At 39.0% G+C, this 27,303-nt stretch overlaps 1 protein-coding gene across 2 annotated transcripts in view; it reads left to right on the top strand.

Annotated features, from left to right (window-relative positions):
* The first annotated feature begins 7,638 nt into the window (after positions 1–7,638).
* SMPX (small muscle protein X-linked) overlaps positions 7,639–27,303 on the top strand; it is a 57,463-nt gene continuing 37,798 nt past the window's right edge. For both annotated transcript variants that reach the window (XM_032286112.1, XM_032286113.1), the window contains exons 1-3: positions 7,639–8,000; positions 11,645–11,701; positions 21,808–21,894. In XM_032286112.1, coding sequence (XP_032142003.1) covers positions 11,657–11,701; positions 21,808–21,894 — 132 coding nt within the window. In that variant the 5' untranslated portion in view covers positions 7,639–8,000; positions 11,645–11,656. The remainder of the gene's footprint in view (positions 8,001–11,644; positions 11,702–21,807; positions 21,895–27,303) is intronic.

Genomic DNA, 27,303 nt, shown 5'->3' with positions numbered 1-27,303 from the left:
ATGTGACTTTGCTCCTCATTTGCCTTCTGCCATGATTGTGAGGCCTCCCTAGCCACAAGGAACTGTGAGTCAATTAAACCTCTTTCCTTTATAAATTACCCAGTCTTGAGTGTGTCTTTATTAGCAGCATGAGAACAGACTAAAAGATCAGAATGGGAGAAAATATTTGCAAGGCATATATCTGATAGGGACTTGTATCCAGACTACATGAAGAATGCTTACAACTCAATAATAAAAACGACAAAAAGCCAAATATAAAAATGGGAAAATGATCTGAATAGACAGTTCTTCAAAGAAGATATACCACTGAACAATAAGCACATGAAAATATGCTTGATATCATTAGTTATCAGAGAAATGTATGTGAGAGCCACAAGGAGATACCACTTTATGCCTACTGGTTGGCTATAACAAAAAAGACAGACAATAACAAGTGTTGATGAGGATATAGAGAAGTATGGAACCCTCAAAGACTGCTAGTAGGAATGTAAAATGATGCAGCTGCTTTGGAAAAGGTTCTGGTAGTTTCTGAAAAGATTAGAGTTACCATATTACCCAGCCATTCTACTCCCAGGAATTTACCTAAGAGAACTGAAAACATGTTCACACAAAAACTTGTACACGAATGTTCATAGCAGCATTATTCTTCTTTGCCAAAAAGTAGATACAACCCACATATCTCTCAACTGATGAATGGATAAACAGAATGTAGCATACCACAAAATGGAATATTATTCAGCCATGAAAGGGAATGAAGTCCTGATACATGCTACCACATGGATGAACCTTGAAAACATTATGCCAAATAAAAGAAGCCAAGCACAAAAGGCCACATATTGTAGGATTCCATTTATATGAAACGTCCAGAATAGGCAATTCCATAAAGAGAATGCAGATGAGTTGTTGCCAGAGGAAGGAGGAAATGGGAAGTACTACTAATGGATATGGGGATTCTTTGGGAGATGATTGAAAACGTTCTAGAATTAGATAGTGCACACCTTTGTGAATGTACTGAAAACCACTGAGCTGTATACTTTATACTTTCTAGGGTGATTTTTTTTAGTATGCATATTTTATTTTTTTAAAGAAGCAGTGAGTCTCAAGATGTAAAAGGTATCTCCTCACATGCCAAAGAATAAATAAGAAGCTGGGCCCCAAAGGCCATAACAAATCATTCTATGCAGTGATAATGAGAGAGGTAGCTTCTGAGGCACTGGGGATTAAGGGGACGTGGAATAGCAGAGCAGTACTGTGGATGGTCTATGAGACACATCTCTCTTTGGAGATTCCTAGAGAGATATAAGGAAGGAGAGTGGAAGTCCTGCCATTTGGCTCATGGAGGGATAGTGAATCACCCACTTGGAGACACCCCTTTGAAGTGACTCTTACAGGCGCCACAAAATTGTCATGCACAGGAGACATTTAAGTCATATTATTTAGCTCCAACCATAGTTAAGAATGCCAGAACAAATAAAAATAAATCATCTAGTTGTAAAATGATTAGGAAACATTCCTTTAGTGACAATGATAATCCAGCTGGGTGCAGTGGCTCATGCCTATAATCCCAGCACTTTGGGAGGCTGAGGCAGGCGGATCGCCTGAGGTTGGAAGTTCAAGGTCACTCCAACCAACATGGAGAAACACCGTATCTACTAAAAATACAGAATTAGCCGTGCACGGTGGCACATGCCTGTAATCCCAGCTACTCGAGAGGGGAGGCTGAGGCAGGAGAATCCGTTGAACCCTAGGGGCGGAGGTTGCAGTGAGCTGAGATTGCGTCACTGCACTCCAGTCTGGGTAACAAGAGTGCAACTCTGTCTCAAAAAAAAAAAAAAAAAAAGATAATCGATTTATAATCTATAATACCAAATGTATATCTTGCCTAATACAAAGAGCCCATTGCAGTTACAATTGATTCAAGGTAATAATATTGCATAGAGATATGGGGATTTGGGCAGGGGTAAGAGAAAAACAGGAAGCAACAATATTGCTAAAAAACAAAGGATAAAAATATCCTTGGTCGTTATCATTCTAATGATCATATTTTAATCACCCATATTTTCTCTGATAGTAAATTTACTGAAATCCATACTCTCTCTAACTTTCTAGTTCCTAAAAGCTACTGGCCTTGGGAGGGTGAGTAATGCCATTACCTGATGGTATAACATAGAAAACTGCAACCAATTCCTCAGTGAGAGACCATCTATCGCATTAGTTGGGTCTTACCAATATTGCAAAGTGTTTTATTTTTATTGTTATCAGCTGATTATGTCTTATGAAATTTTGGCTCTGATAGATGTTATAGAAAATTTTGAATTACTTTCTGCCAAAGCTGGAGATCTAGATTGGCCAACCAAAGCTATGGGCCACGTGCGGGTGAGGTGGGCAGGGTGGGCCACACTTGCACATCAGTCTTTTTTTTTTTTTTTGACACAACAAAATCCTTAATTCCATTTTTGTGATGAAATACTTCAAATATACAGAAAATCACAAACAAAATAACAAAATGCCACCCCTATACTCACAACCTAGTCCTTCAAAGTCTAATATTTTATCTTAGTTGAAATTATTTTAAGGATATTACATATAATAGAAACTATTAAAGCTATTTATGAAATCCTCTTGCTCCCTCTTCTTTCCTAGAGATGATCACTTTAAAAATATTATGATTAGTTTCTTGCAAGTTTTTACATTGTTAACTCTTTTCAAATTCAGTGTGTGTATGTTTTAAATTCAGTTTGATTTTGAAATGTATAATTGAATCTTTTTTGATGCATGTTGCTCTGGTTCACTCTTTTGATTATTTGTGGTCAATCAAATGAACAAATCATTATTTATTTATTCTCTGTTGATAGGCATTTAGATTGTTTTCAGATTTTTTCACTATTATAAGCAATACTGAAATGAACATTCTGTTATCTTTTTATACACACTTGCCAAAAAATGACAAATATTGGCCAAATCATGAAACTGATCAAAAGATATGCACAGTTTTAGCCTCATAAAATATTGAGAAATTATCCTATGAAGTAGTTGTATGAGTATACACTTCCATTGTCAATGCATAAGAGTATCAGTTTCTTTAAAGATAACGACAACAATTTTTTTTCCTACCTTGCACTTTTAAAAGGTGCTGGCATCTGCTGGGGAAGGAGAGATGTCATCACAGCATCCATTCCAGGGGACAAACTTTGTCACTTGCTCTCCTAGATTAAAAGCAGACATTGATTTGATCATAGTCATGCTGTTAAAAATTAAAATTGAATGTAGAAGTAAATATTATGGGAAAAGTTTTTCATTAGGTATAGCTAGTTTCTTTTTCAGAATTCTTTCTTTCTAGCTAATCATTCTTTATTTGTTATTTTTTCTTCTCTTTGTCAGCCTATAATTTTTTTTGGTGTTTCCATGTTTATACATAATGGTACAAAGAGTTATCTATTAATTCACTTACAAAATTCCATAATAAGGTTTATTTTACTCTTTGCCCAAATTGTGGGCAGGCCTAGGATCGAGTAGAACCAAGCAAAGAGGAACCCAAAATAAGCCTGTAATTTAGGGCACATGCCATGAGGGCATTCACAGATGGGACAACGGTATGAGCAGCTTGGCTCCTCCTGTTGATTTGCACATGGAGGAATAGGGGAAACACATGGAATTTGGAGCCTGCAGACCTAGATTGGAGTTTTGACTCAGCCACTTCTGAGGCATGGGACTTGACCTTTTCCACCATGTTTTGTCATTTATAAAATGGAGATAAACAAGCAGCACCTGCTTCATATGTGTGAAAGCACATTTTCCATTAAAGCTCTGTATGTGTGTGCATGTTTTATTTGTGTCCCTGCTGTTTCCTTTTTTCTTCATTAAAAGCATCCCAATTGTATATGGGACATTTGATCTTAGCTAATCATTTCTATTCCATTCAACTGTTGACATTTATTTCTTTTCTTAGCCTCCTTTGCAGCCGTGAGACCCAGTTCCAGCCAAAGAGATGTAAGGGGAAGTCAGCTTGGGGCTTCTGGGAAAGTTTCCTTCTTGAGAAGAAAAGCCCCTTTTCCCACTGTCACTGTTATTTCTTCTTGTTTGGATGCTCGTAAAATGTCCTGATACTTGGAGCTGTGGCAGCCATCTTGGGAACATAAGGTAAGAAGCATGAGGATGAAAAATTGACTTGTTGAGAGTGGCAGAGTAAATTCTCCTTCCCAAAGAGGATCTGGGAAGAGCCTAAGAGTTTTTGACTTCATAGAATTTCTGAACCAGCTCATAACTATCTTCCTTTAAGTTCCTAGATTTGTGAGATGATTAAATGACTGTTGATTGAGTCACTGCTAATTAGGTTTTCTGCTACTTGTAAGCAGATGCAGTATGTGCTTATGTGGGGCATACAGGTTAGTGTGGTTCCTTGAGGGCACTGTGGTATAATAGGAAAGAGCACTAACTTTGAGAGTCAAAAGCTGGGGATAACTAGCTCTGCAATAACAATTTGAGCCTTGGCTTACTGATCTATACAATTGGAAGAATGCCACTGAACCTACAGGGCTGTTGGGAGGACTAAATAAAATAATAAAAATGAAAGCGCTTTGCAACTGAGCAAGGGTTGTATGGATGTAAGATGTTAGATATCCTACTGCTCTTTGACCATAGAGGAGGAGGGGTGAAGGCATGCAGGTAGGAATGACTTAAGTGAATTTTGATTTTGTCAACAACCCCCCAACCATACCCCTCTTTGTGATCTCCACTGAAATACGCCCAAAGGCCCAAAGGACTCAAGCTACCCCCTCAATGTCCAGTACCTTACAGCTTTCCATTTTCCATATTTTAAGGCTATGTTTTTCCAACTTCTCCTATCTAAATTCTCTCAAAAAGAAATGGACTCGTCTTGTGCCCCATCCCTTCAGGCCCAGTTAAGTGTCACTCACCAACCTGGTATGTGTTGTTGTGTGTCAGAGACTTCTTCTGTTACCCTTGCCGAACAACGTGTGTGCGCATGCGCATATGCGTGCGTGCGTGCGTGCGTGCGTGTGTGTGTGTTGAGATGTAGTCTCACTGTGTTGCCAAGGCTGGAGTGCAGTGGTGGTGCGATCTCAGCTCACTGCAACCTCTACCTCCCAGGTTAAAGTGATTCTCCTGCCTCAGCCTCCCAAGTAGCTGGGATTACAGGTGCATGCCACCATACTTGGCTAATTTTTGTATTTTTTTTTTTTTTTTTTTTAGTAGAGATGGGGTTTTACCATGTTAGCCTGGCTGGTCTCGAACTCCTGACCTCAAGTGATCTGCCTGCCTTGGCCCCCCAAAGTGCTGGGATTACAGGCGTGAACCACTGCACCCAGCCAGCATGTATGTTTTTTACATATGTATGGAGTCTTAAACCAATAACCTGAGAATAGGAGTAGAAATTTCAGGCTATTGCAAGAAGTCAAGGAAAAGCAATTGGCTTCTTGGTGCCTCTTGGAGACTCAATTAGGAGGGATGCTCAGCTCACAACTATTCCCCTTTCTGGGAAGGACCTAATGCACAAGTATGTACCCCAATGATCTTCTCTGTTAGATAACCTTGACACTAACCTGGTGTGGGGTATTGACTCACGCTGGGGCAAAGAGAGCCTTGAGTTCTTTAAAATTGGAGTTGCAGAAACAGATTCATTGCTCCCTAATGAGGTCGAGTTCTTGGTTCTGGTTATTGATGAGGTTCACCTGCACCCCTGCCCTTCCCCTTGCTACAGGAAAACTTCCTAATGAACTCCTTTGTCTTAGTTTGAGTTGCCTCCACTCCAGATGCTGAGACAAAGACTTGGTTGCTGGTGATCTACTTTGGGGATGATCCCAGAGAATGCAAGCTAGGGAGTAGGGGAAGTGAGAAAGGGAAAAGAGAAAGCCAATAAGGGTATATTAATGAGCAAATCCTCATGGTGGGCAACTGGGGCTCAGTGCTGATGGGGACCTCTGGGAAACTGTAGATCACACGTAAGAATCATCCAACCACAGGATGAGGAGGTGGGGACATCCATCACTCAACTTCCATTCCCATTGGTTGAGGCTTCTCCTTAGGGGTGTTGTTTCCTGGCACTTATGGGTTATGTCTCCTGCTTCTGGATGATGTGGAGAGCCCCAGTGAAGAGAAAAAGAGAGAAGTGTGAAGCTGACAGTACACTGGAAACTGCCTACAGCTACATAACTCAGGTGGGCAGAACTGATGCTGAGAAAGGCATTAACTGTCTGCCACACCCTTCCTGGCTTAAACTAGTTCCCTTCAGGTTACTGTCACTTGTGACCAATAGAGCCCTGGTTATGCATCTCACCTTAGTTTTTCCCAAAGAGGCAGCCACACTCATATAGAGCCAGCCCTGTGTACAAGACATTTCTTCCAGGAGCAGTTTCCTCAACATATACCCCATCAGTAGCTACCGAGGGGCCACTGGGGCAAAAGGGCTGTGGCAAAATGTATGGGCTAACTTCAGAACAAGTGGTCAAAAATGGCTCATTGTTGGTCCATGTAGTGATGCCATCTTTTGTCGGTGGAAGAGCTCTGAACACATAGGAGTAGCCTAACACCTGGAGAAATATTAATGTGTTCACTGTATTCTCTTCTCCAGTGTATAAATAACTCACTTTTGGTAACATGTGATCTCAAAGCATGATGTCTAAACTGATTTTTAAAGATACATTTTTTTTGAACAGCACATAAACAGAACTTAATGGTGAACCCCAATCTAAAGTGAACCACAATTATCTGCTGACTCCCTAAACTCCCAGAAACTTGTTTTTCCTTTTAAAGTTCTGAATAAAGTCAACTACTTCCATCTGTAATGCATTCAGCTATAGGGAACAGAAGCCTGACGTGTAGGGCTTCTACAAATTGGAACTTCTTTTACTCATGTAACAAGAAGACTGGCAAGAGGTAGTTGCTGGTAATATAGTTCAGTGGCTTGACCATGCTGTTAAGAACTCAGACATGGAGCTCACTTCCACAGTGGATGGATTTTAAGTCTCTCCATTCCGTTTAATACTTCTGCTGAAGTGAAGTTCTATGTAAAGGTAATTTCAGAGACTGGAGAAGTTAAAAAAATTAAAAGTAGTGTTAAAAATAGTGAGCATGTATCTTAGAATTTGGATGTTTTCTGTTTAAAAAATGTTTTACCTTGTACCTGCTTCTGGCCCTTGCCATATTTAAAATAGACATTTCTTCCTCTATTGTCTCGTGTGCTCTAGGGTCAAAATCTTTGTCACCAGTAGAGGCAGTAGAGCAGAGTGGGCCAGGCTCTGGCTCTGGAACCTCACCAGCCTGTTGATCTTGGATCATTTTTAACCTACCAAAAGTGCAATGTCATATAGTTCAACTTAATAGGATAATTATCATTATTTGATGACTATTTGTTGAGTACTGATTGTTAAATAACTTTAACAGCTCCCAAGTGACCAAGCTAGGATTCAAACCTTGTTTAATGTCAGTACCCCTGCTGAGAGGCATGGTACCATCATGACACCCCCTCATTTTTATTGAAAGCTCATCTTCCGGCATCCAGGTAATAAAGCTAAAGATAGACTTTTCCTACTTTTCAAACTTTGCTATACCCCCTCAGAATATGTAAGAAAAATGCAGCCAGCATCTTCTGGAAGATTAGGAGGGCAAGTAAGGTACCATAACCACCTCCCGGCTGATATTTGAGCCCTGCTTTCCGCACGGTCAAGCCTTTCAGAGGCAGCCAGCGTATGGATTGTATCAAACTCTATATTTAGGAAGAACAACTGTGAGCTATGACAGGAATTCTCTTTAACACTTAGCCTTAACGGTTTAAGTTCCCCTCCAGCCCCGAGCCAGGAGCAGCTCTCAATACCGGGAGAGACACAGAGCACTCCAGCTATTTCAGCCACATGAAAAGCATCGGAATTGAGATCGCAGCTCAGAGGACACCGGGCGCCCCTTCCACCTTCCAAGGAGCTTTGTTTTCTTGCACCTGGCTGCCTGGGACTTTTCCTTAGGCAGTAAACAAGTACATAAAGCAGGTAAGCAGAAGGACCCAGCTCTGGCAGCTGGGTTTTCTAAAGGAAATTTCCTTGATATCTAACTTGAAGTGACTACTTATAACTTTGTAGGTTTGTAACCAGTGGGTGTAGCTTCCTTGTAAATTCATTTTTCAGGTGGTATTGCTGATTCTGTTTATAAATTGTGAGGGGTGAGGGTGCTGAAAGAATATTGAGCTAGGCAAAGACTGAAAGGCGGTTTTCATCGATAGTGAGAACAATAAAATGTCCACAGTCTAGATATGGTAACTGTGACCTTGAAGCTGTGCTGGCCAAGATTACAGTTGGTCAGCTGCAGATTGATTCAAGCCCTAAGCTGAGAAATCATCAGAATTTGGGCCAGAGAAAAGCTATAATGCTAGTTCTTTGATTTACCAAAATGCAAATTATTGCCAGAGTTGTTATACAGGACAAATTTAAAATGTTTTTCTCCTTTCCCTAAGCAACAGGCTTGGTCCCAACGAGAAATTCTATCAGTGATAGAACCATCTTTTTAAATCTTCCCTTTGGTCATAGTATTCCCATATGTAGCAGGGTAGAGGGCAGCACTTACTGTCCCTTTCTATGTGGGCACCAGGTTCTGAAGCATGAGAATGCTAAGAGAACCTCTTTCCTCTCAGCATATTTAAAGCAGAGTGAATAAGGAGTTAGTCAGTTCAGACAGCTGAACATCTTTCTACACCCTTCTCAGGAATTATTTTTAGCTACGGGACAGAAGATAATTCCCTTTGAGATGGAGCTTTATCTACTTATTCTACCTTTTAAAAGAACAAACAAAGCTTTTATCTCTTAATATTGATTGATTTTCCTCTGAATCCCTCCTTATTAAATTGCTGATATTACTGCTGACAAATTTTTAGTAAGTCAAAGAGTTCTATTTAGAAGTCAGATATTAGGTGCTGCCCAATCAAAAACAAGCAGGGATAGATCATAGGTGACTCAGCATACAGACCATTAATGGTCCCCACTGACTTGCAGAACTGCCAGGAAAACTCAGTGGTGCTCAGCTGGCAAGCATTTTCATTATGCTCTAGGCTTTGTAAAAGTCAATATATGCCTTGTCAAACTTTCCATGTTTCAAAACTTTAGCCAGAACCAGGAGACATAGTAATCAAGTGCTGCAAAGAGTACCTCTTTGGATGAAAAGCAGTGGCTCCGGTCGGAGAGGAGTGTGTATCTAAGGCATAGTTTTCTTTTTTTGGTCCCAGGACGAAGCAGGCAGATGAAGAAGGAAGGTGCGTTCTGCACTCTACATCCCTGATGGAGGTGATTGCAGGGCCAGGGAAACAGGGAACACTGTCTATTTTTATTCATCAGTATGCTTTGCCCTGATTTCTCTGAAAATAATGAGGACAGCAGGAACTGCTGCTGAACCGATTTACACAAATGTTATTCAGACTGTTTGTGAGGAATGAGAGTTGAGATCTGACCAGCTTTCTATAGATGACTCTTTCAAAGATTGACATGTATGTTAAGAAGAAATTTGTATGCAAATTAGAATATACCAAAACTGTATAGGAGACAAGGTCTATCTATCCCTGAGGCTCAGAGGTTCACACAAAGACGGCAATCCAGCAGTAAGTTAATCAGTCCGTTGAAAAAATAAAATTGGTTTTAAAAAAGTACAGTATAATCATTCATTGACCAATTTTAAAAAATCATTTCAACCTGCTATTGTCATAACATAAAGAAATTTTCTAATCACTGTTTCAAATTGATGTACGATAACTTTTTTACAAGTTCTCAAGTGATATTAAACTTTAGTTGTACACACACAGAGAATACCATATGCTGAGATATTTAAAGTTCTATGAAAATTATTGCTTTGCATGACTTGTAACAGCTTTTGAGGAATAAAAACATTAAAAATTAAGCCACCAAGCTTTTATTTTTGGAATTAAGCTGTGTGTCCTAGATCCACAAATTAAAAATCTTTCATTTCTTTATGACACTGCAGGAAAGACAACAATCTATCTGAAACATACCATAGAGAAAAATGTATCCTTGACTGTTCTATTTGTTGTTGTTTTTTCATTTTGTAACCATATTAAAAATAATTCTACCTAGACTCTTATGCATGGAGGCTAAATCTATATATTACAAAGACATTCAGGTGAAACTTTTAAAAAAAGAGTCCTATTGTTTTCATGTATGTGGCTCCAAAACCTATATATTTGGATACACTGAGTATAGAGGTTTTTAAAAAATATGCAATTTTTTTAACTTCACATAATAGAGCCTAAGACTTTGGAGATTTCAAAAACCTTTTTTTCCGCAGAGTTCTTTTCAGATCTTTTATCTCGACAGGTGTTGGGGAACATACCTATATAAATTATTACTCTGTACTTAAAGCTGCAGATGAGTACAGCACTCCAAGGTCATTAGCTATGGACGATGGTAATAAACAATAAATATTTGCATCACGCTTTACAATTCATAAGGCCTTTTCAGGAGCATGTATCTCATATGGATTCTTACCATAACCTGTGAAGCAGGTAAAATTTAAAGAAGAGGAAATGGGCTTAGAAATATTGAGTGACATTGCCCAGGTTACACAAGGCGTGTGGCAAACGCCAACACTGCTGTCTGCATTCTTTTACTCACCAGTGAACACATCACTTATACCAGTCAATAGAGAGACTTCAATCAGCCTGTTTTATAGTTTGGGTTTAAAATACAGCATGTTTTGAATTCAATGAATTTTTAATTTTTCAGTGGGTCCTGCTGACATTTAATAGACCAGGCCACAAAAATAGGCCAGAGCTGGGCCATTCCCTTCTCCCCTTTCCTTGGTAAATTGCATCCTGCATCCCCTAATGTGCTCTAGTCACTGTGCTCTAAGTCAGGTCTCACATGCTTAAAGAAAGCAAAAGTCCTTTGGGAAGGAAGCACTTCTACATCTTGAGGATTTGACATGGTCACGTGTAAGTGTTCCTTGCCTCTTTGAAAGAAAAGTATACAGGCAAGGCTTGCTGTCTGCCTGCGTTTACAGAGCCTGGGCTCTGTATGAGGCACCTTGTCCAAAGCGTAGCGTAAGGGCACACAGAACAGGAGATGGCACCTACGTCCTCAGAGCATCTCCCAGGTCGCTGGGCAGAACAGACACATACACAGCAAGTAGAGAGCATCACAGCAGTTAAGGAAGTGGTACAGGCCATTTCTTTTTGGTTGTTCAACAAAGAAGAGGCACTCCCAATGGACTCTAGCATCCCTGGCAATGATCAATTCAGATCAAAAGTTCAGTTTCAAGCCAAGAACTTCAGAGGCCCCGAACAAAGGTGTTTTATTCCCACAACCTCTTTGCTTTGCTGCTCTTGGCAGAAGGTCAGGAGGGCAGGGAAGGAGATGATAGCAGCTTTCAAGTTTCTGATTGTATATCATTAGCATCAGGGGCAAGGCATCTCACCATTACTCCTCCTGAATGATTTATCCTGGCGCTCTAGTGTTCCCTCACCCAAGGCATTAGGAAGGAGAGTCTCTTAGTAACTTTGGAAACTGAGACTGAAAGAATACATGGCTAGTGAAAGGGGTGACTGCCCAGTTGAATCATGAGTTAAATTCTAATTTATCAAGACTGAGAATCTGAACGCTGCTACCTCTAACAGTTTCTTACTTGTTTTTTTTAGGGATAAGACTGCATGAATATGTCGAAACAGCCAGTTTCCAATGTTAGAGCCATCCAGGTAAGTAGGTATATCTGTACTTTAACATCAGTTTTGCAACTTCATGCCTGATTGCTTAATAAGAAGTCATATTTCTGGTGATTGTTCACCCCTAGCTGATGATGAACTTCAAGAAGGAAAGAAAGTTCTTCATAAGATTTGTAAGGCACAATTGATAAAGGATATAAAACTGGTTAGGTTCAACTGAGACAGGAGAAGCAAGGTATTTTTGTTTAATTGTTCTGGATTATAAGACAAGCAAAGTCTAGAAATGAGAATTAAATTATCTTCTACAAAAATGTAGTATGTATGTTTTTTGATATGTTTTTGATGTGTTCATTGAGGATATATTTGATTTTATTTTTAATTTCCAATTGATATGTGCACAAACAGATGAGTCATAGTTTGTTGACTCATCTGTTTGAAATACATCTTTCTTGAAATAATATCCTTTTGTAGTTAAGTATTCCTCCCAGGGCTTGGGTATTTATCTTTTAAAATTCATATGTTATTACTTCTCCTCATGCTCTCTCAGCAAACAAATTCCTTGGTTGTTTAAACTGACTTAACTGTCACCCACAAAAAGGGAAGGAGGAAGCAGGCATTTGGAAACAAAAATACAATTATGAAAATAACTTTCAGTATTTGTTTTTACTCAATACTTAATTTGTTATTTCTCTTAAGGGCTCTGTATTTGACTCTCAAATGGCTTCCACCCTGAAACTCTGGGCACAATGCTTTATTGTAAAATTCCATCTTTCCATCAACATGGAGCCCATCTGTGCTTTCTCCAAAGAAATTTTTTTCTTGGACTTTTCTGAATACAGCAGGTCATGTGACAGTTCCTGAATATTTTAGGCCTGATGCACCATCACAACAGAAACTCAGTCATAAATGGTTGACTGTATTGTGGAGGGGTGCGCTTGTGGACAGGTTGTAAACACGTCATCAAGGGGTTTAGAAATCCTAGCACACACCGCTGGTGGAGGTGGGTGGAGGGACAGATATTTACCTGTCATGACTAACACAAATTCTTAAATTGAAGGGGTTCTTAAGTGGCAACATGTAGAGTGACCTCTGGAAATGTGTCATTAAACAAATCATTGAGGAAGGGCCTATGCATTTGGCAAGGATTCCACTCTGCATTGTCACATCCAGCCTTCTGGTGTCTACCTAGTGAGTCTCTGACTTCCCTGACAGTGGTAGTGGAATTATATTTTGTGTCCCAGACCTGTGGGCATCCTTGAGCCTTTGAATCTTCTCTTTTACCCAGCGTACAAGCAGTTAGTAGCATGGGGTCTGAAACCATGTTACAGGGGTCCTTAACCCACCCTGTGCTGGTGTAGGATCATGGGAAAATTACTCTCCCTACTTGACCTCTCTGTGCCTCCATTTCCACATCTGTAAAACGGAGATAAAAGAATAGTATTCACTTCCCAGGGCTACATGTATAAAATGCTTAAAACAGCATAGTAAGCACATATTGAGTGTCAACCATTATTAGAATTATTATCATTCAGGAATGCTCTGTGTTAAAGTTGTGAGAAGTAATATCATTTAATCACTGCATTTGAACCTCTGGAAGTGCTAAACATAAAAATTCCTTTTTATTTTGCAGGACACAAAAACAGTCTTCTTTTGGGCTGCACTTTTTCCTCTTCCTTTTAAAACTGAAAGTGTGTTGGTTTTTCTTCCTTATTGGTCCCTGGCCTCCCACAAAGCTACACTGAAAATTCACTAGTATTCTATTTACTAATTTTGACCTTGATATATTTTTAGATTTGTAACATTTTAAAGCTGCAATTGACTATTTTCAGTAGCTGTTACTATACCGCATTACAAAAAAATCCATCCATTCTGCCAACAAAGACAATACAGCGGTTCCTTATAGATGTGGTATTGCCTCTTTCAATGTATTTTATGCCACAGGAAAGGCCCAATGTAATGCACCTTCAAATGAAATATTATTTCTTGTGGCTAAATAGGATCAGTATTATCTGATATTTTCCTAGTATCTTTGTATTACACTTAATTAGGGAACATTAAATAAAATACGAACATGGTTACACCATACAAAATGATTTACAGTAGGGACATTATCTAGGTTAGTCTTGTCTGGAACAAATAGAAGCTCCAATTAATAAGGAATTCTCCTCATTGTGTAAATATTCTTGAAAGCTCTGAAATGTTCTACTCATACTCTCTAGTCACTTATTTTTTACAAGGATTTTATCTCCAATTCAGTTCATTTGTCATGTCCTGAGTACATAATATGTGCCAGGCACTGTGCTAAGTGCAGGGTATACACAAAGATAAATTAATGCCAGATTCCTGTGTTTGAGGCACTCAATGTCTCCAGTACTTATTAGCTGCGTGACTTTGGGAAAGTTATTTAGTCTCTTTGTGCCTCAGTTTCCTCATCTATCAAGAGAGGAATTAGTAACAGTCTTTATCTCATAGGATTACTATGAATGCTAAATGAATTTAATACATGTCAATACTCAGGTCAGTGCCTGGCTCACTGTAATTACTTAATAAATATTAGCTATTATCATCATTCACCACCATCATCATCTACTTCAAAAGCTCCCAAAGTATATTTTTTGGAATACTAGTTTTATGGGACGTTGTTAATTAGATTACAGGTTAATATGGTGTAATGTTTGAAAAATTTTCTCAGAGTCCACAACTTCCTAATGGCATCATGTTATTTCCAAGAAGGCAGAGACATATGCAATGTTTTCTAAACATATTGGACCTTTTCAGTGGCTATTTTACAAGATAGTGTTTTGCACTGTGAACTTCTAGAAACAATGACTTAGATTTCTAGTTTGTCTGGCTTGGGTGATTTTAAGTTGCTTTTGAGCATAGTTCTAACAATCAGGCATTTCAAGAGTTGAATTACTGGCATCTATGTGTGTTAGACAACATGGCGTCAAGCAGTTACAAATCTCTGCAATGCTAGTTCACCTTTAGTCTACCTTTCTGTAAAATGGGGACAATCATACTATTTAATAGGGTTGTTATAATGAATAGACAAAATAATCTATTGTAAGTGCCTGGTTTATAGTATACAAAGAAATTCCTTAAGAGATGGGCCTTCTAACTATCCAAGTTATGCATGGAATGGCCTTGGCTTTCTCTTCAACTGGTTCTATCTCCTCTATGCACCAGAATAAGAGGGAGACCAGAACTAGAACCATTCTTAGAGGAGGTAGACACTAGTCTTTCACATCCACACTGAAGAAGAGATGGCTTTTGAATTGTAAAGGCGTTCTAATCCTACACTTCTCTTTAGTTGTATTAGTTAAATTCTCTGCTAGGGGCATAAAAACATCCTGAAAGAATCAGTCGATTCTTTCGTAGCCTGGAGAAGGCCCTTGTCCTTTAAGTAGCTGATAAAGTTCTATGCCAGAGGTTGGTAAACCTTTTCTATAAAGGATCAGATAATAAATATTTTAGGCTTTTCAAGTTGTTTGGTCTGTTCCCACTAGTCAGCTCTGCTGTTATACCACAAAAGCAGCCATAGGCATTACGTAAATGAATGAATGTGGCCATGTCCCAATGAAACTTTATTTACAAAATCAGGTAGTGGACTGGATTTGGCCTGTGGGCTATAGTTTGCCAACTCCGGTTCTGGTCTCTCCAGGCTGCTTCTTACAATCCCACTGTTGGTGGGAATTGAGTTGCAACCAAGGTAACATCAACACACTCTGCATATTGGGTCCACTCCCTCCCGATGAAAGAATTTGACATGACAGGTGGTGGGGAAATCTAATCCCATCAGTGATCTGTTTGGTGACTCTCTAATGAGACCAAGTGACATGGGCCTGCTTGTCCACTGGCAGCACCTGCTTGTCCTTCTTCCTCCTGAACACACACACTTTGGGAACCAACACAGGCCTCCTCACGGCCTCAATTCACAGAGCCAATCTTCTCTGGGTTGTCACTGGTCCTTACTCTCCAACATTAATCAAATTAAGCCAAGTATCTATCATGGGTCCTCTCCCATGAGATCTGAGAGCTTCATGGCTGACCATAAAAGAGTCCTGTGCCCCAATTTTAGCTCTATTTTATATAAATTTACCCCCCTGGTCCTTGTGATATTCAAAGGGAGGGGCTTCAGTTAAATGACCTCTAAGTCTCTGTCCAGCTTGTAAGTCTGTGAACTTCTTGAGAATAACTTCTAAGATTTGTTATCAGGATGACAATACTAGTTTCAGTTTATTCAAGGTTTACCATGTTCCTGGCCAAGTGCAGTGGGATTTCCATGGATCATAATGTTAGGTTTGGAAAAGTGAAGTAACTCACCCAGGATTATACAGTTTGTAAGGAGGATAGTCAACCCCTAAAATCAGTTATTCAGTCTGATCCCAAAGCCCGTGTTTGGAACCACTCTGCAAAGCTGTCTTTACTTACTGTCCCCACCCTTGGCACAGAGAGTAAGGCTGGAGGAATGGGTGTGGACCATCTCAAGGGTAATCATAAGCACCAAGGCTATTTGAGAGGCAATTACCATTTTATGGATGCTGGGTGACTGCCTCCCTTTTAAAGAACTCAACAGACAGTTAGAAACTGTCAGCATTTCAGTGAAGAAGCTGATAGTCTACACTGATTAAAGTCAACTTAAGAGTTAGTTGGCTTGGAGTTAAAAGTGCAAAGTAAAGAGACTCAATGACAAACATGGTCTTGAAATACAAACAGCCATGGCTAAATCAACTTAAGCTGTCTGTGAAACCAAATCTAACTTCTTTATCATGCATTTAAAAAGATTATATGAATCTTGCATCATTAGTGAGTATGTAACTTCTTAGCATAGGAAGTTTTCTGTTGCTACCCAATCTATGTGTAGAAAAGAATATTTTGATGCTCCATGTGTCAATACTTCTTTCCCTTCCCTACTAGTTGTCATTGTTCTTCCACTCTCCATTGTCTAGGGCATAATGTGGAAGAAGAAAGCAGTCTTCATGGAAGATGAAAATATTTACAGATAGGCGTTAGAGACTCTAAATATTTCCTGTGTAGGATTTCCAGTTTAAAAATGGTTCAAAATATATGAAAATCATTAGTATAGAGGAATAGCCTATCACCATTGTTCTTCAGTTAATCTGATTGATTAAAGCTAAAAATCATAAAGATGATAAATGCCTTCCTTCAACATTTTGTTTAAATTTAAAACATTAAAAATAAACTTTCATTTGCCGTTTGTTTTAATGTAGAGCCAAGGCATTTTCTTTGGTCATGGATCTACTGTTTTTTTTTTTTTTTTTTTTTTTACATAAACCACTATAATACATTGATTATGGTTTCCAATGCTGGTTTCTTTTAAGCTTATTAAGAACTGGAATGTAGGAGTGTTACTCTCAAGTGGGTTCAGTATTACTTCCAGCTAAGGATCACTTTTGCTCTGCCTAGCTCCATTTTTGTGACATGAGGCAAAGCAGTCATATACTGGCAAAAAGATGTCATGTTTTTTGATGTTGACATCCAAAAGCACTTCAGAAATACAGCCTGCCCCCGACCCATTGTGCACATTATCTTAATAGCTGTACAGTACATTCCTGAAATCTGCTTTTTCCTGGATGAGACTTCAGTTGAGTCATTCAGGAAATTATTGAAGAGAACAAAGAAGTATTGAAAACAGAGCAAAAATAAAAACATTTTCATTATGAAATGTCATGGGTGAAGAACAGTAGCAAAGTACAAGTTTCTCAAAATTATGTTGAGTGGGAAAGTTTCCCATGCTTTGAATCCACTCCACATTTCAAATATCCCTAAGCACTTATGCATTCTGGTGATATAGAATTTTAAAATAAGCTGACTATATTTTAGTTGGTACATATGTGTGTGTCTCTCATTTCACGTTAATATATCAAACAAGAATCTTGTTTTCTAATCTGCTATGAAAAAGCAAACCTCTTCCTGAAGTCTTATGTAAAGATGCTATAAATCTCAAAATGTCATATCCTGATCCATTCAGAGAATGACTAAGACTGTGAGAATAGAAAAAAGCAGAAAGAAATAATGCAAAATGGAACTCTGATGAATGTCCTCTGCCCATGCTACAGAAGAATGGCATGGGGGAGGCTATAGATTCTGGCAGGAGCTGCTGGGGACCTTTGAAAAGTAAAGATCGAATCAATAGGGGGTCATCTGAAACAAATAATGCAATGGGAGGAAACTCCAGAAGCCTCTGAACTGTTGAGAAAACTCACAGTGGGTTCAGAAAAGGAGAGACAGAGTGGGGACAAAAAGGGCGGGGGAGATAAGAGAACAATGGCTGTGGAAAGCAAAGTTCAATAGGAATTGTCAGTATCCAGCCGGCTGGCAGCTATCAGAATCCAACCCACTGGGGAAAGAAGATGTCATTCCATTGTAAGCTACACAGAAGGGGCTGTGGAGGAAATATTGTTTCCAGAATCATCTGGGCTCAAAGCCCAGAGCCAAGCAAAAAGAACAATACAAATAATTAAGGGAGTAGTGGAATTAACTTACAGGGAATTCTTTCTACTTTTCTTCACCTAGTGAGATCAAGTGTAGTATTAATTTCACATCAGATAGGTCTTCTATCAGGGAACTGTATCCTATTCTGGCAAAAGATGATCTACTAGATTTTTTTCCATTCCCAACTTGGAGGATGTAACAAATTATATATTGCTTGGGAAAGTGATGCACCAGGTCTGCTGCATCGGGGCATATTTTTAAATCTCTAAAATGAATAAACCTCAAGGAGGGAAAAGAAATACAAAGGATTGCATTACAAAAGGACAAAACAAGAGACTGCTTCCTTTGCATTTATATAGAATCTATGGAGAGAAGGAAGTCTAACCTGATATCAACTCTAGGTCATTGATGTTAAACATTTTCTTTTTGTTTATTGTTTCATAAAAGTTTAGCTTGTATTTTAAGCCTATTTTGAGTAGCAAATACCATACTCGATTTGTAGGTAGAAAAATTAGTTGCTGAGAAAGTATTTCACTTGTGTTTAAACACAGAGCAAGTCAGTAAAAGAGACAAAAATATGACCCAATTTTCTGGCCAATGGAATAAAAACAGAGACTACATGTCTACATGCTTTTATCAAATTCAAATTGTAAGGAATTTTTCTTATGGCTATAATTTAGTCTATGATTTGTCACTTAGAGATTACTGCCCTACAATTATGCTAATGAAACACCTGTAATCATCTTGTTAATAGTATAATACATGCCACAGTTGACAAAGCATGCCTCTTAGACTCCCTTATTGGTGCACATTATGATTGAATGCTCGACATATTTTCAGGCTGCTCTGGTTCCTGTCAATATCTGCTGTCAAAAAAAAAAAAAAAAAAAAACCATTTAGGTTCCTGAATTCTTGGGTGATGCTTTTGAAGAAGAAAAAGTATCAAGTCAGTGAGTTAATGGCTAATTTTTCAATGTGGCTTTTCTTTGGCACCTATTATGAAATTATCCATTTTATGTGCCCCTTTTCAAAGGCCACTCTCAAAGTATAAGTCTCCAATATCAGAGCTGCTTTAGAGAATTTTAGAGCTGGTTAGAGCTATTTTTGGCCACGTGAAAAGAGCTCTTTTTAGATGGGTTTGATAGAGTGAAAAGGTCTGTCCCTAAAGTCAGGCAGTTTCAGTTTGGAATCTTCCCTTTTCCTGGAACTGTATGTATGACCTTGAGAGAATTAACCTCTTTAAGGATACATTTCTTAATCAATAAAGTGAAGATAATACTAACCTCAAAAGTTTGTTGTGAGGATGCAGGTGTGTAAGCCCTCCACCTCTGCCTGCTTTGCATTGTAGACTTTCTTACCGTACTTCACTTGAAGGAAGGAAGTGTTCCCTGGCTAAGATGTTTGAAAGCCATTGACACAGCCTAACATTTGTATTACAAATGGGGACAATGAGACCCAGAGCAATTGTTATTTAAGTACAGAGAACTTCTAGCAACTGCTAGCACTAGGCAATTTTCACTATTGTAAGCTACCCATGAAACATGGAGAGGCCACATGGGGGGCGCATCACTAAAAGTAATCTCCAAACAGGAAAAGTAGTCATCCTATAACACGTGCTTCACAATATTATATTATTCTGGATGACCTTTCCATGTCCCCCTTATTAAAAACTACAATCTACTACAGAGCATATATACTTGATTAAACAAGTTAATTTAGCAATTCAGTCTTTCAGAAACAATGTAACTTGAGCTCACCAATAGGAAGATGCCCCCTGTAGATGCTTAATAAATGGGTCGGGGTAGGGACAATTTAACTAAACTTTTAACTGGTTAACTTTTCCCCAAATAGTCCCTCTATTGATTTTTCCCCTCTTTCATTCAAACTGTAGTGACGAGAATAGCCTATTGGTCCAATATAGATTATCTTCTGTGAGTATTATTTACATCGTTTTGATCTTCTTTATTCAGGCCCCTATGATATTTCATCCAATCTAAGACATTGTCAATTGTAAAATACCATTATTTTATGTCCTGCCAAACTAAAGTAAATGTGCCCACTAAAATTGTAGGACACTATTGGTTGTAAGACACATTCTGACCAGATATATTAAAAAAGATGCATCTTGGAATTCATGAAGTATGGCTCCATATTTGCCACCATAAGACAAATCTTTTGCCTCTCGTATGCCCCCTCTTCCTCCCACTCTAGGCCACCTGGTATTTCCATTACACATAAGAATAGCATAGAAAGCTCAGCTGTAGGTTTCTAAAATGCTTTCCTCTAAAGTGTGCTGCATTTATATTTTAACATGTGTGGTACATACTGATTAAAAATACTCCTTGGCTTGTTGGTACTAGGAATGGCTCCACAATGATGTACCTTTCTGGTTATTTTCCACAAATACTTCGGATCTGTTTCTTTCTGTGGTATCAGCATTATTCTAGTAAGGACAGGGAGTTTTATAGCCCATGAGTAGGAAACGTCATGTCCTGCTCCTAAAGGGAGCACAACACAGACCCTGCATGTTGCATGAACAGGGACACTGGATGCTTCCTGTATCATGGGGTTAATCGTTCCCCTGGCAACAGAGCTTATACCAGGCAGTTCCAAATGGGATGTACCACACTTCCTAATAACTTCCTTTGGTGTGGTACCAAAATCATACAATCCATGTCATAAGATAAAAAAACTCTTGCTCCCTTTGTTCAGGCATCATTTACATACATAACATCAAAACGAAATTTCAACTTTTCAAGCCCACATATCCAATTACTCATAAGGCAACACTTTATCTTCAGTGGAAAAATATTGTATTCTACTTTAAAATGGTATTTAATGGTTGTCATATGTGAGTAATACTGGTTGAAGACATTTTTGATCTGCATTACATATTTTCACCTTTTGACATCAGATAAGTATGGGCAAAATTCAAATTTACATATTATCTCACCAAGTTCAAATTACAGTGTCAATATATCCTTACTTAATTTAATGTTTAGAGGGTGTCATGAAGGTATTTTATGTTTACCACTGATGGAGATTAGTATGTTATCATCATAAAGGACAAGAATCAATGAATGGTGATACAAAGGGAACTTGACTTTTCAAGCACCCTCTTTTCTCCTTACTGACCCACACAAGCACATGTTGGGAATAAGGCAGGAGAGTGTCAATTTCAGAGACTAAGGCAATAAAGTGAAGGACATTATGGAGAGGAGGAGGAACCTCAGGACGTGTAAATATCTCCCCTCCCAGGTGGTAAATTTGAAGGGGCTGGAAGGAGGGCTAAGGTGTGGAATAACTTATGGAGATGCTCTTTCTACTTTCCTATCAAGTGTTCCTTCCCTATCCTGAGAGAGAAAAGTAATATGCACCACAGGAGGGCAACAGCCAGAACAAACTGTCTTCCAATTCTTCCATCCAACAGGAAACTGTAAAATCACTGCACAGACCTAAGGATGTGTAATAAATGAAATCTGTAATAAGTGTAATCTGTAATAAATGGAAGTCAAATTTTCCTTTGCATATTTTTATGCTGTTATTACAGCAATTTTCCTGAGATAAAAGGCTTTCAAGATGTGCTTTTCAAATGCTTTTTTCTTCACAATGATTACTGTCTCAGAATGTCATTGCAATTTCTTACTTTTCTTGAGTTAAATCTACCCTGTTTTCTCTTTTAGGCAAATATCAATATTCCAATGGGAGCCTTTCGGCCAGGAGCAGGTCAACCTCCCAGAAGAAAAGAATGTACTCCTGGAGTGGAGGAGGTGAGGAAAACTCAGCTAGCGAACAGAGCAATGTTTTCCCTTCTAAAATCCTCACCAGAGGGGGCAGAGCCAAGGCAAGGGCTGGCTCTTTAGGACAAGGGAGGGGGCAAATGGCTGCATGTCAAGGAATCACATACAGTATGTGTATTTCTTTAGTTGTCTTGCTCAGTCAGCCATGAAACGCACTGCCTCCTCCCTTCCCTTCAGCCAAATTCAAGTACTGTACCTGGCACCATTACTTGAAGGTACTGGGTTTAACTTCCAGTCTGTGATTGACTAATTGATTGATTGATTGACTCTGTGTGTGTGTGTGTGGTGGGGAGGATGAAGCCTCTGAGATGTTTTTGGCCTAGCAATAGTCACTAGATTGGAAAGTTTTCACTTGGGATCTTTTATTTAACTGAGCAGGATGTGTTAATATTTGGTACAGCTTCTGATGAGTGGGAATGCTGGAAGTAAGCACATTAAATTATTTGGTACATCAAATAACAAATAAACAAAAATTCAATGTCTAAATGTTTTCTTTGAAAAGGGGACTTTGCGAGGGAGTCTATCAAGCCTCCACTTCTGTATTTTTTTCCTCTAATTCTTTATTTCTCCTCCAAATTCAAGTACCTGGTCTGCTAAATTGGAGGCTAAAATTACTAATGAATGCCATAAACAGGGAAGAGTTTCTTCCTCAGATGTTTATATTTCTTACCCAGTTGTGACTTTTCTGGCAAAACCTGGAAGGTCTGACTCTGAAAAAAGATAGTGAAGGTTTTGGAACATTTTATTAGCACAAGACATGGAAAATGGAATCAAATAAAGCCACAAGGCATAGCAAACTGTATTTCATCTTTTTAAAAAGGTAAAAAGGCTTTTAAACTCTACCAAGGGACATTTTTGGTATTTGCCCCAAAAGAATATCTATTACCATTTCAAAGGTTCCTAATAAAACTTTGTCCAGCCTGTAACCTTTTTTTTTTCCTGTGAATATTCCCGATGTGGTCCTAAATTAGTGGTTCCAATCTCCTATCAGTAGAAAGATAATTTCTGAAAGGAGGAGATAGAGTATTTGAGTGCTATCACCAAGTGCTGGAATTTCAGCCACTAAGTCACCCTTGATGAATACAAATTTTGAACGTACAAGTTGAAAAGACTTGGCTGTACCCTGCTTTTATGGTTACATAATCTCAAGTTCTTGTGCTGTTAACTTTGCCATCTTGCCATCTAGTTCACTCATGATCATGAGGTCTCCATCTGGGACTTTGGCCAAGTATTTCAGAATCTGTGTCTGCAAAATAGGATCCCCTCCATTCCTCAGAGGGTCACTGTGAGGGAAGAGGCATGATATAATGGACATGGAATAGCCTAGTAGCTATTACCTAAATGATTTTTCATCAATTGATGTAATTATCCAATTTTCAGGAAGCACTCCTGGGCCTATTGTTTTTGAATGTTGTAAGGAAAAGGCATGGGGAGGTAGAAGGGATGGCGGTGGAATCCTTCTATACCTTCATTTATCTGTAATTAGATTTTCCTTTGTTTCCTGTGGTTCCTCTTAAACTATGTCACTACCATGGCAATCAGTCGGAAGGTAATTTGACCCACTTTTTTCAGTAAATTGACTAATGTAACAGCTGTATTGGAGGCTCACATTTTATTTTCCACCTGTGGTACAGATGGCCCCTGGCTCTTCTTTGTACAACTGGTACTTTCCTCCACACAAGTGTCTCAGGGGACTGGGGAAGCACTTTGCTCTCTCTTGCCTTGTATCTAATCTAATGGTTGCAGCATTCTAAAATAGAAAAGAACTGATACAGCTTGGTTTGTGAACACCTACTTTATAATTAGCCACATATACAAATGGCCAACTAGTATTTTTTGTAGGATGGAGGGAGTGATATATCCACAAAGATACAAAGACCCCAGGGGTATTTCTTTTTTTCTTTCCTTTCTTTCTTTCCTTCCTTTGTCTCTCTTTCTTTCCTTTCTTCTCTATCTCTTTCTTTCTCCTTCCTTCCTTTCTTTCTTCCCTCCTTCCCCCCTCCTCCTTCTCCTAACAACCTGTTGTCCAACAGATGGATGTTTCTTGAACTGTACCATACCTTTCTCATAGAGCTCATTGAGCAGAAGGGTGGAGCTAGAGATGGTATTTCTTTACCATAAAAGCAGAAATAGACTCTCAGGATTTGTGAGGTCTGGGGGAGGGAGTGGGATCTAATGACTCAGTCTCTGGCCTGGACCTCAGATTGTTTCTCATGAAGACAACATTGTGAGGGGAGTAGACAGCTTGGCTTGGCCACAGAGTGGGTTAAGTAGGATTTTGTCAATGAGCTTGAGGCCCCAGCCACATTTTAAGGCATAGTTTGAATGGGAAAATGGAATGTGGATTTGAAGTAACATATACATCCACATTTATTATCATCTAGTTTGCAAACTTGGAATTGCTTAATTTTGTAGACTTAAGATTCGTTGCCTAGGCTTGCATGAAGATAATTACTGTGTAGAGATCATAATGTACCATCTCTGAACAGATTACCTCTATTACATTCACTAGGTTCCCTATTTAAACTCAGAAGGATTTTTGATCCTGACACCCTCTCAGATGTGAAGAGGATGTTCCCCAGCAGGAAGCTAGAATGAGTCTTTGGCTGTCTGCCAGGGCCTGTGAGAAGTGACCCTGTCTTTGGCCCACCTATGTATGGTCTCTGGTAAGACCTCTGCTCTGCTTACAGAGCTGGAGTATACCCTCTATCTGCTTGGCCCAGCCACAGATGGGCATGTGCCCAACACTGAGGCCTTACAGCCAAATCCTAATAAACAGGGCTGGTCTTTTGCGTAAGACAATCAGCTGCTTGCTTGAAGTGATTTGAAGGGTATTGACAAGCCTCTACTAAATTTCCCAAATCTCTCTTTTGACTGAAATACTATCATTTTTAAGCCACAAAATAGCACGTTCGGATTTTCTGTTAATTATTTCCCTCTCCACCTGGCTCCTTTACCAGCTACAAGCATTTAATTCTGGTCTAGCACCATTAACGTCCCTCTTCCTGAGTCAATATCATGTCTAATTACTAAATATATTGACTTATAATTTCCCATTATATGTGACTTTACCAAATCAAGTGGTAAGTCTTATGTTGATAAATAAAAAACATAATGCAGTGAGGTTTTAATAACTTGAGAGGAAGGTGCCTAATATTAATCAGCATATATTCACATCATAAATTTTTGCATATGAACATGTTAAGTACAGACATTGGCTTTAATGTGTTAAATGTGCCAATATAGAACATTTTGACGTTACAAAGTTAGTAAATGTGACTTACCCAGGAACATAACAGAAGGAATTGGAAACATTTTTCTCCTTTATGCTTCTTTATTAAGATCTACCCACCTAACAGCCGTGGGAACATTTATAAGTGAGGAAACATTTTTCATTTCACGACTACATGTATTAAACACACACACACACAGAGCACTTTATAGCCTTGTTAAAAAATTCTTTCTGAAAGCATAGCAAAGAACCTTTTGGAATATCTAGTCCTCCAAGTGGAAGCATTACAGTTTTAATTATTGCTTCTAAATCTACATTTATAAGTGATAAATGTGTGTGCCTGACAAAAAACAACTGATTCTATGGCTCTGTACACTGACCCAGGGAAAGAATATTTTCTAGAAATTTATAGCAGGTATAGTCCACATTGAAATACTTTATCAATTTGTTTCAGTGAAACGTTAGCTATTTCATCAGCACTGTACCAGAGTCAAAGAAAATGACTATAGGAAAAACCATTAGCCCTTAGTAGAAGAACAGCACCTCAATATTTTATGTCTACTCATCCCCTCCGATAAGCAATTTAAAAACATTTCTCTTAAGGATGTGTCTACTAAGTAATTTGTTAAAGTTTGGGGAAGCTTGAATACTTTCTTCCTTTAGGTTCTAACCAATTTCAGAACTACACATAGGATCCAGACAGGGATTAACACAAATCATCAGCTTTAATACCTGAATGACAGGGCTGCTGGTGGTGGTAGAGGGTAAGGGTGGGGTGGAGGCGGGGCAAAGGGCCTAGGGTCCACCCTTTCCGGTGAGAGGCAAACATCCAGTTACTTATTTCTTTTACTGGGAATTGTATTGGTTCACCTAGTTGTTGGCCAAGCAGATGGAGCTCTGCACCAGTCTGTGTTAGTCTGGGTCCTTCAGGAAACTGACCCAATGATATTTACTGGGTAAAGCGCTTGTAAGGGAAAATGGTAGGGAGTTGCATGAGGCTGAGAGGGAGAGAGGGATAGTGGGTTAGGTGGAAGCATCTCAGACTTCAGGGCTGTACTGAGGCCAGTTCTCCAGGTGAAGTCGCTCTGCAGAGGAGTCCCAAGTCTCCCAGGAATGGGCCTGCCTTAGAATTCCTGTTGCATTCAGTCATTGGCTACAAGCAGCCGTGGGAAATGTGACCTCAGCATGTTGATGGATGGCTCGATTTCAGTGTGAAGCAGCTGGAGCCATCATTCAATTATCCTCTCTTCAGTAAACTGATCTGAGAGGCGCAATCTCATGGCTGCCACAGTGATCAAATGTTCCTCCAACACCTTTCCCTAGGGCCACAGAGAACATATCCTCCGCTACCAGCCACCTCTAGCAAATAGAAGGAATGGGCTAATAATCAGCTTTTTTTCTATAGTAATGAGTTGAAGTCCTCGGAACCACACACACAAACTGATCTTGTTTTATAGTTACCATTATATAGATTTTCGTTACAGTACATTCTTGGGATTGATCCAATTAAACAACAGTCAACAAGTATGCGTGTGCACCTCTGTGCCAGACATTGGAAATGCCACAAAAAAGGACAGGATGTGGGTCCTGCCCTAAGCTGCAACAAAAATATAACATTCAATGAAAGGAAATTTAAAATACTTCCCGAAGCAGGAGAGAGCTGGGCTTCCTTTGCCACTCTCTCCTGTCGTGTCCATATTCAAAGAGGTTTTGCTTACATTCACTTCAGTTTGTTCATGCATCCCAAAGATGTCATTTGAACAAAGGCTGGCAGCCACTACAACCCAAACCAAAACAGGAAACTCCTGGACTAAATTATTGTTGGAGCCTGCCATACTCTAACATTGTATAAATCTTTGCTGTCAGGCATATAATAATTGTATGATTACAAATTAAAGTCAATCTTGTAAGATGCTCCTCTTGGAAACACAAATTCTTCAAACCGGTAGTAATTTTTATTAGTTATCAGAAGTTGAACTGTAGTGTTTTCGAAGTTATGTGGAAATTACTTGTTTTCTTCTTCTAACTTTATTTCACACTTCACTACAAACTTTAGGAGATCTTATTGAAACTCTAAGTCTGTCTCAACAACACAAGGGACAGTCAACTCGGCTAGAATCATACTTTGACATTCTTGCTTTAATTTT

This window comes from Sapajus apella, unplaced genomic scaffold, assembly GCF_009761245.1.
Source record: "Sapajus apella isolate SASKATOON/1434 unplaced genomic scaffold, GSC_monkey_1.0 scaffold17, whole genome shotgun sequence".
Classification (NCBI taxonomy): Eukaryota; Metazoa; Chordata; class Mammalia; order Primates; family Cebidae; genus Sapajus; species Sapajus apella.
Note: the sequence above shows the minus strand (reverse complement) of the source record. Positions and strands in the feature narration are given on the sequence as shown.